The sequence below is a fragment of the Bombus pascuorum genome, chromosome 6 (genome assembly GCF_905332965.1).
Source record: "Bombus pascuorum chromosome 6, iyBomPasc1.1, whole genome shotgun sequence".
Lineage (NCBI taxonomy): Eukaryota > Metazoa > Arthropoda > Insecta > Hymenoptera > Apidae > Bombus > Bombus pascuorum.
In genome coordinates, this window is record NC_083493.1 from 15,866,800 (window position 1) to 15,876,805 (window position 10,006).

At 26.1% G+C, this 10,006-nt stretch overlaps 2 protein-coding genes across 4 annotated transcripts; one reads left to right on the forward strand and one right to left on the reverse strand.

Annotated features, from left to right (window-relative positions):
* The first annotated feature begins 33 nt into the window (after positions 1-33).
* LOC132907861 (uncharacterized) lies at positions 34-6,289 on the forward strand. 2 transcript variants are annotated; one of them, XM_060961303.1, is made up of 12 exons: positions 34-417; positions 650-1,542; positions 1,617-1,718; positions 1,788-1,916; positions 2,003-2,278; positions 2,345-2,607; positions 2,681-2,830; positions 2,933-3,115; positions 3,178-4,110; positions 4,184-4,375; positions 4,485-4,768; positions 4,850-6,289. In XM_060961303.1, exons 1-12 carry the CDS (start codon positions 251-253, stop codon positions 6,234-6,236), a joined length of 4,959 nt encoding a protein of 1,652 aa, XP_060817286.1. In that variant the 5' UTR covers positions 34-250; the 3' UTR covers positions 6,237-6,289. The 2 variants fall into 2 exon arrangements, with proteins under 2 accessions (XP_060817286.1, XP_060817287.1); XM_060961304.1 differs by lacking the exon at positions 34-417 and having other exon boundaries at positions 692-776; positions 860-1,542.
* Positions 5,956-8,285, reverse strand: LOC132907877 (uncharacterized). Of its 2 annotated transcripts, XR_009658271.1 has the most exons (6): positions 8,159-8,285; positions 7,821-8,002; positions 7,528-7,721; positions 7,193-7,445; positions 6,919-7,114; positions 5,956-6,174 (listed from the first exon to the last, which is right to left on the reverse strand). XR_009658271.1 is itself a non-coding variant. In XM_060961338.1 (5 exons), the coding sequence occupies exons 1-5, from the start codon at positions 8,181-8,183 to the stop codon at positions 6,986-6,988; spliced, it is 783 nt and encodes a 260-aa protein (XP_060817321.1). In that variant the 5' UTR covers positions 8,184-8,285; the 3' UTR covers positions 6,254-6,985. The 2 variants fall into 2 exon arrangements, 1 of the variants encoding a protein (XP_060817321.1); XM_060961338.1 differs by lacking the exon at positions 5,956-6,174 and having other exon boundaries at positions 6,254-7,114.
* Positions 8,286-10,006: the final 1,721 nt, after the last annotated feature.

Genomic DNA, 10,006 nt, shown 5'->3' on the forward strand with positions numbered 1-10,006 from the left:
TCACTTAAAGAGTGAAGAGAACAAATTATTTTGTATATTAGTTTTGCACTCGATAATTAAAGACATAAAATAAAAGTGTCAGTGTTAATATTTAATTTTTTAATATATAAAATATCTATAACAAAAAAGTACAAAAATACAAAATATATCTAAAGCGATACTTTTACATGTTTTACTATTAATAACCTACACTGATGATAAATGTAAATGAATGTACAAAATCAACAATGTATTATATTACGGAAAATAAATGGATACGAAGATGAAATTTAAAAAATCTTTGCCTCCGTTAGTTAAAGGCAAAATTCATGGTTATTTAAAATTTGTCATTGATGAAGTTATTTGGTCAAAGAAAAATTTTGGTGAAATTAGAATATTTTTATCTTGGTGGGGAGAAACTGATAGAACTGAATTTAGGTAAACTGTATTCATAAAATAATTTCCATTCTACTCTCTAAAGTTTTAATATAAATAATTTAAAGAATAAAAAAAATGATTTTTAATGATGTTTAATCTAAATTAAAGTACCTGTCACTTTTTATTTTATATGAATTATCTGCTTCTTTTCTTATATTGTTGATTAAACAATTTATTTTTCTTTAGTTTTATATCTTATTGCATATATTTTAAAATATACGTTTTTTTACAGACCAGCAGATATTACAAAAGATATTATAAGATCAGAGGAAGAAACAACTGAGGTTTATGCTATTCGTACAAATATAAATCTCTTTGAAGAATACATTAAGAATTGTGAATCTGTAGAATTACTGGTCGTTAGTAAAGAAACTAATATAATTATTGGAACATCACAAATCACAAATTTATTAGAGATCCTTAATTGTAAACCATATTTTAGATATGTACCTATTGTAAGTAATCATGAAAATAAAATAGGAGAAATTCATGTTTCTATGAAGTTAGAATATATGACAAAAGCTTTTAGTATGCAATTAAAAACACATAAATGTGGAAAAGAGCAAGGTACTGATAATACCTTAGTTTCAACTAGTAATAATTTTAAGAATCAGGATTATTTGATACGTGATAGGTGTACAGCTAACAAAAAAGTAAAACCCGAAGAAAGTGATACTTACAAATCTATTTTAAAATTGAAAAGAACAGAATTTCAAGAATCTGTAAATAAACTTAGTAATGAAGTAGCAGATAGACTTGTTGCTCAGATTGTTACAAGAGCTCAAAGGCTCAGAGGAGATTTATTTAAAGAAACATATGATGAAGATGAATTTAGCTTTAGCGATAATTCCATAAATAATGGATTTCAAACTCATATTTCTACTAAAAATGAAGAAAAATTATATGAATGTGTTTTGTGCAAAGATATGATGTCATCTATTGAATGTAAAACGTGTACATTGAAATCAACAACTTTGCATCCAAGTTTGACAGATCTTGCATCTAGTAGTTTAAAAACATTTAGATATGATAATAAGAGTACAACAAATAATACATCTTCTTCAAGAATGAATTCCTTAATAGAAGATGCACTTTCAGAAAAAAGATTGTGTATTGATTCAAAAGGTTTATTAAGCTTTTAATAAAAATATTAGTCTCTTAAATTTTATTGTACTAATGAAAATTATGTCCTATTCTAGATGCTGAACTATTTGATTTTGCTACTTATATCCGAATTAATGTAGACTCATTTACTTTAAGTCCTGCTGGTTATAGACGTGTAAAATCATCTTCATTGTCACGTATGTAAATTTATAGAATTCATAAGTATCTAACATCTTTTTATGAAATAAATACATATTGTTTTACAGATAATGATAACATTTTTTCATCTGCAACATATTTTGTTCAGTATGATATGATATTCGATCATATGAAAGAAAATGACAAAAAGGAAAGTAAACCTGTAAGAATATGTTCTAAAAAACAAACAAATCATGGTACATTGATAGCATTAATATATGGAATATTTGTAATATATTTTATTATATATGTATGTTTAAAATTAATTAATATATTTTTACAGTGATTTATTTTAATCACAACAATGTATATAGAATATCAAAACTAAAATACTACACAGCATTGCAAATAAAATTTAAAATATTTGTTCGTCATGTCAATAAAAGATCATTAATTGAATTAGGCAATGCTACTATTAATCTTAATGAAATTATAAAAAATAAAAATTGGAAATTCGCACAACATCTAATTATACTTAATAAAGAAATAAAAACAGGAGAATTAAATGTAACTATAGAATTAGGTTCAGATTCTAATCATTATGAAAGACAGTACATTAGTAAGTATATATAAAGCAGAAAACGAATGTTTATATCGAAGATTTAAATATACTATATCTTTTTAGGTAGTATGTCTGTTAAAGAAAACATTCCTATTTTGGATACATCAGAATCACTTAGTGAAGTTAAAAATAAAGGGAGCAAGAATATTACAAAAAATCAGTCTACAACAGATAATGAAGTACCAACAATTTCAGATGGAGTAGTAAATTTTCCAATTACTGATAGTAATTCAGTTATTACAAAGTGTGTATCACAATCCACAACAGAAAGCATAGATGATAATAAAATGGATATAAAACATGACAAAAATAGAATACAAGATAAGGTACAAAAATATGAATTGTACTAAAAATGTATATCAAATAATTATTTTTAGTGATGAAATGATTACTGTGTAGGTTTTACTTCATGGTTTGATATATGTAGTGGAAGGGAAAGAATTATCAGAATTAAATACTTATTTAATATGCAGAGCATTTTGGAGAGAGGATAAGACTAAAAGTCAAGTCTGTAACAATACAAAAAATCCATTTTACCAATTTTGTCAAGTAAATATTTCTGCGTATTCAGTATTTATATCTCTCATGTATATATGCGTGTGTGTGTGTGTGTGTGTATGTGTGTATATATATATAAATTTTACATTTCAGTTAGTACCCCTTATTTATGACAGTGATTTATTAAAACGTATTAAAGACAATTACATAATCATTGAAGTTTATTCAAGAAATAATAATATAGATAATCTATTAGGATTAACAAAATTATCTGTACATCAGTTATATGTTGCATACAGAGATCCACGAGTATTACCATATTTATTATTATCTAAGGTATGTCATTTTAGATTAGTATAACTTAATTATTTCATTCTTTACATAAATTATTATTTTAGTATCCTGTGGTGAGTGTGGATGGCTGGGTACCAATTATAGATCCTGTAACTGGTCAATCTTCTGGTCAGTTGTTTGCACTGGTAGCTCTTGGAACTGCTGAACAAATTACGTTATTAAAGACGTCAAGAAACTTGCAAACTATGAGTGCTATGTCACAAATATTGCATTTAGACAAATTTTCTGATTTTACGAATTATTTACAAAATACTCCTCGTATACATGCTTTCATTAAAGATGAAAGAGAGTTGTATTTTTCAAATTCGAAAACTCAAGAATGTCAAACAGATATCTCAACTGTTAAAGAGTTTAAATTTAATGAAAAATCACAAGAAAAAACTTCAAATTCAGGACATTCTATTCTACAAAATACAGTTGATCATTTAACGCAAGTTTTAAATGTTAATAAGATTAAAATAGATCAAGCAATACAGACTGAGATGAATTTTGAAGAAAAACAACAATCAAATACAGAACAGATATGTTCAAACGCATTGAACTTCAATAACAATTCCGATGATAGTGATAATAATAGCGTTAAACACAATCTTTATTTACCAACAGAAACATACAGAAGTGTTGGAGTTGGTGCTGAGTACAATGAAGAAATTGATCAACATCCAGAAAGTAATCACAGTAATACAACATTTGAATCATCAACTATAAATCATGTAGAGAATGAATCAACGAATTCTACATATAATCAAACAATGTTTAGAGCTATTGTGGAGATTGAGTGTGCATTACATTTGCCAAAAGTAGAAAAAATTAATGAAACTGTTGAACCAAGTACATATGTATCATTTCAGGCCATTAAATCTGATCGTACAAAAGCTTCAAACTCGTATATGATTACTAATATGTTTCCACATAGTTGCAATCCTAAATGGAATTGGAAATGTGATACAGCATTACCGACAGAACTGCTTTTACATGTATGTAATTTTCTTAATTTATTTATAAAAAATCTTTTTTCCTTTAAATAATTTTAAACATTCCTTTTTTTAGGATAAAAAGAGATTGATTTTAAAAATTTGGCGAATATTAGATACAGATAATAGTATGGAAATAAACTTAGAGAAAGATATTGTTATTGGATTCTCTGCTATTGATCTTTCAGTTTTGATTAGTGGCTTTCCGACAGTATCTGGTTGGTTTCATATAATGGACTTCACTGGAAAATGCAATGGACAAATTAAAGTATTATTTATTATTATTATTATTATTATTATTATATATATGTATATATTATTATATTTGTTTTTACTTATTGTTTATTTTTATCTTTACTGTACTATTTATATTTTAGATATGTATAACACCACTAGCTAATTTATCATTATTTGGAAAACCTATGACATTGTTAAGTGCAACCCGACTACCAATATGTTCTATGTCACAATTAAATTGGGTTCCATTACATATGTATGAAACACATTCTCATGATATAGAACAAACCAAAACTAGTAATATCTCATCAACAGTTACACAGGAAGAAGAGAAATCAGAACATAGTGAAAATCAATTAAATGATCCTATTACTCATATTGATTTTGAAGATGTATCTATGTCATTTTTATCCTTATCCTTAAAGTGAGTAAATTTTATTGCATTTCAATAATTTACAATGAAATTATCATACAGTTATAAACGTGGTGTTCATATTTCTTATAGACAAAAATTAACAGAATTAGATGAAATAACAAAACGCCTAGAATCACGATTACGTGATGTCACAAATACGGCTTTTGAAGATGATTTAGAAAATGAATTTGAATTAAATGAACAAAGTAGCGATAATGAAAATAATGATTGTAAAATTATCACTCCAATACTATCTATTGCTAAAAGAGATTACAATAGCAGAATATGCCGCAATACAAGTATTACAGAAAATGAGAACCAAAATACATCAAATGAAACGAGTATTCAAAATTTTTTGTCTCAAACTTATATTAGTTACAACAATGCAGTTAGTTGTGAAATAATGAAATCTGATTCTTCTAAAATATTGAATTCTTATAGTAAACGAAATTTATCAAATGATAATTCTGAAATACAACAAAGTGAACATTTAGTGCAAAATAGTAGACCATTGGACAATACTTTCACTGATTACCCAGAACGAGGAGCAAAAACACATATAAATTATTTACTTGATAAACTATCTCTGCAGTTTCCTACACAAACCTGTTTGACTAAGACTATACCAATGGAAAAAAATATTACTAATGTATTAACACATTTACCAAGTAGTAATAATTTACAAGACAGTAATAAATATAACCAAGAACACAAAACATCTATATTATGTAATCAAATGGATGACGTACATGAGTTAACTATCCAAAACTCAAAAAATCCTATAAATAATTGTACAACTAAAACAGAGGTTGATACATATGATAAAAATTCATCTGAGACATCTATGCACTCACAAACTGCTAATAAAGTATCGAAAGTAATTCGTGAAGAATTAATTGCCGAGGAAAATAGCAATACATCTAAATATGATGAATTAACAACGTATCTTGTAACTTCAAATATTCGTCATATGGATTTAAATAACATTTGTAATCCTCTTTTATATCAGCATTTAGTACCTGATTTACATTACTCACATACACCATTAGAAGAAGAAACTATCAAACAATTAGATAATCGATATAGTAAAGTGTTTAATAAATCAATAAGTAATAGATTAAATAGAATACATAGTTCGGTGGAAACTAATTTATCTCTAGCAAATGCTGAACGTTTTAAAACGATACCATCTGGAGTATCAGAAAATATTGATAATAGTATTGATTTAACTGTTCTCCATAATACTAATTACAATGACTTATTGGCAAGTAATAGTACAGAATCGACTACAACTATATCAGTTAACAATTCAATAATAAAATCAATTGATTCAGAAGTAGTTGAAAATGGCGACTCTGTATCTTCTGAAACATCTCTTCTTGTGCTTTCAAGGCAAGCGCCTGATGGTGGTAACCCTATAGAAGATAATAAAAAACCATTAATTACACAACAAGAAGATGAAATTCTCCACTCATAATCAAGTATACTTATAACTAATATGTAATAAATTTATTACACACACATCTATAATCATAATCATAATTTACACTTATAAATATATATCTTGACTATGTTACACATATTTTTCTTATTGCATACAGGAAATATTGTGTTGACAACTAAATGATTACGGATTTTGCCATTACCACCTAAAATGACAAAATCCGTCATCGCTTAATTGCCAACCCATTATATATAAAAATAGAGTCTTACCGCTTTATAGTATGTATGTAATTTCAGACTAATAATTAATGATTTCTATAATTAGTTTATAATGTTTGATGTTTAAAATATCTTGTTCAGATATATTAATATAAAGATAATACAGAACACTAACCTTTTTATTAAAAAAAGTGATATTTATATAAAATTATTATCACACATACATAATAATAACATCACTATGGAAATACATTATAAAGAATCCATTATTAATTAAATCAATAATATTATTCAGAATATGTTTTTAATGTGTTTTTATATAAATACATAATTTAACTATTTCTCATATATTTCTTTTGTGTACACAAATAAAAAGAAATTTTTTTAAATAAATTATTAACTAAATCCATAATGTGTCAAACACATATAAAATTCTTTAATAAATAATTATTTGTTCATAGAACATAACAGTAGTAGATATTAAAATTACACCTCACTTGTTTTGTTAAATTTTTAAAATAGAAAATTTTATATTAATACAAACTATATAGAGTATAAATCAAATTATTCATTGAAGTAAGTAGAAAGATAAGCTTCTTTGCGTATCCATTGTACAGCTCTTCTAGGATGCATCAACCATATTTTTGCAGTTGTAGTTTCATGTTGATGCATAATTGAACAATCTCGTATTTTCTAAAATAAATAGAGAAATGAATAAATAATTAAATGTGTATACACTCTCACATGTACATAATTAAAATAAAATCTTACATGAAATTGTTCTAATTCTCTTTGTTTAAACTTTGTTTCCTTCTCATATTCTTTAATCATACATGGCCTACATAAAAATATTTCATTTTTTAAATGCCAATAATCACCAAGTGGTTTTGTCCCACATATCTTGCAAATATCCGTGTTTCGATTACAACATTTAAGATTCACTCCAAGATTCATTTGTACACTACCACCAAAACTGTGTTTTAATGTAGGTCCTTTTCTTTTAATACTAACATACATTCCTGGGCTATATACATATTGTACATTAAATGTTAATTTATACACGATAAGTGATTATTACAACTGTTCTACTTAAACTACTATTATACCCTGGAGTTGTATTGTCGACAAAAGTCTGTCTTTTGCTGCTAGAATCAAATGGATACTTTGATTTATGTATTAGTTTAGGAAATGTGGAAGTATTGTAATCTAATGGCGATGGATAAATATCTTTCACTTCAACTTTTTTACTAAATCTGGCAATGCCACTGTAACCTTTCTTACTAATACTATGAGAACAAGGCTGAAACAAAATATGTAATATAAAATTATATTATACTTATTTCAAATATTCCATATCTGTAATTAATTAATATTGTATATTCTAAACTACTGATTATACCTTAGTTATAATTGTTTTAAATGATTTTAAAACATCATATGAATTAGGTGTTACACTTGGATGATCTTCTAATGTATAGTACCTCATAAATGGAGTCATATTTTTTTTTGAAGTATCGCGGGGACATCCTGATCCGAAACATATCTTTTGTCGCTCTTGTTTTTGTATGACGTATTTAAACCCTATTTATAAATAGCATAAAGTATTTTTTAGCATAAAGTATTTTAAGCTAAATTTATTAGCAGCTACGTTATGTATAGAGAGAGAGAGAGAGAGAGAGAGAAAGAATATGCTTTTAATTATAAGGAAAATATAATATTAATAAAATGCATTTATACCTTCCTGACTAACTGTCATTATCATGAAAATATAGAATTTATTTAGTACGAACGTTATAAATGTCAAATTTATATTAGGAAAATCAATGATTACAGCAGTAACATATATGACATACTTATTGGCAAAAAAATTCCATGTCGAATATCCCTAACATTGTGATATCATTTTTTATTGTTTCTAACTTGAATTTGTCTAGTATTTTATATAAAACTTTGTGTTTTTATTAGTATATTATTTTTCAATTGCAATGAAAGTAGTTTCAAAATAAATGCATAAAATTATACGTTATCAATAAACTATATTTACATAGCACATTAATTCAGATTGTACATATATAAATATATTATAGATGCAAATGACTTTATATTTACAAATCACGCGAATAAGAAGCAGCCAATCAGTGCACTGTAATTTATATTCTGCTCAATTCTATGAAATTAAAATAGAGGGCATCTTTTTTGCTTATATTTTTATTACGATGCATAAAGAGTTATTTCTTCATATGAAATCATCATCAATATTTGGTATCTTTACTTGTTTTACTTAATAAAAATTTCTAATTTGTATATTGCTATATCATTTATTTATAAATACGTGGGATTTGTGTTATAATTATCAAAATTAGGTATATTTCAGCGCCCTCGTGTAACTACGCATGCTTATATTATATTCTACAGATATAACTTACGCTGTTTGAGTCAAATTCATAACTTTCGTGAAAGAAAATATCATTATTTGCCACTTGGAACTATATTAATTATTTCGATTCAGAATATATGAATATAGTGCATAGTTACAGGCGATATGTTTATTCAGATAAGAAAGAAATAAGAAAGGAATGTTTTAACAACAGGAAGCGTTACAGAAGTTTAGTCGAACAACAGAGTGCGGTAGTCTTAGCAGGTCGATGGTGCTATTCGTACCGACGATTCGTTTGCAGCCGTCTTTGCTTCGCGATGCGTCCACTGATGTGTGTTTCTGCACATGGCCGTGCCGCCCAACGGGCTTCTGCAGTGTTCCACGATTTTTCGCACTTTAACACCGGTAAATGGACTTATTATAGTTAAATTTCCTATTCTAACGATTAAAAAACACGCGTTCTGTGCCTTGAACTATACAAAAAGCGTTTTTCGTGTTGATAGCCATAATTAATGAATCAAAAAGTGAGTCATGGGTAATATCGCATCAGTGTTTAGTTCACAATGTAGAGTTAGCATTTTTCCTCGATTTTCAAAGATCTGATTGTTTATAATATTACAATCGATTTTGCATAACTTTATGTTATAAGATATTATTAACGAAATTTTTTTTTAAGTCATTATGTTGTAATGTAACATTCAAGGACGCACAGCGACAAATAAATCGTAATTCCTAAATATTAATACATCTTATCTAAAATTGTATAATTCAAATATGTTACATTATTTTATACGGAAATTGTAAAGATAAATACAATTATAGTTATTTAGAACGTTGAGAAATTCAATACATTTATATTGTTTACTAATACGAAGATCATACGAAGTTCACAAAACTTTTTAAAGTAATACTTTTTTCCTAAATATATAAATTTTCATTAAGTGCAATAATATTTAAATTAAATTTTTTTTCAAATAGTTATGCATCATGTATATTTATTTCCTTCAGTATTTTATAGAATTGTTATGATTTCAAATATTAAGTATTTGAGTACTTCTTAAAAATTAATTATTGTATAAAAACTAATTTTTTATATTATGATATGATACTACGAGAAAGATTTAATTGGCATGAAAATTTATGAACATAAAATTCAAATATAAAACAAGATTCTTTATTTTTATGTATTTACTTATATAGGAGACTTA

Excerpts from the sequence above, each read along its gene's own strand:
- LOC132907861 (XM_060961303.1), top strand. The coding sequence starts at position 251 with ATGGATACGAAGATGAAATTTAAAAAATCTTTGCCTCCGTTAGTTAAA. Across the intron at positions 418-649 it reads ACTGATAGAACTGAATTTAG|ACCAGCAGATATTACAAAAG; the intron begins GTAAACTGTATT and ends GTTTTTTTACAG. Across the intron at positions 2,608-2,680 it reads AAAATAGAATACAAGATAAG|GTTTTACTTCATGGTTTGAT; the intron begins GTACAAAAATAT and ends ATTACTGTGTAG.
- LOC132907877 (XM_060961338.1), bottom strand. The coding sequence starts at position 8,183 with ATGATAATGACAGTTAGTCAGGAAG. Across the intron at positions 8,003-8,158 it reads AATGACAGTTAGTCAGGAAG|GGTTTAAATACGTCATACAA; the intron begins GTATAAATGCAT and ends ATTTATAAATAG. Across the intron at positions 7,446-7,527 it reads GTCGACAATACAACTCCAGG|CCCAGGAATGTATGTTAGTA; the intron begins GTATAATAGTAG and ends ATATGTATATAG.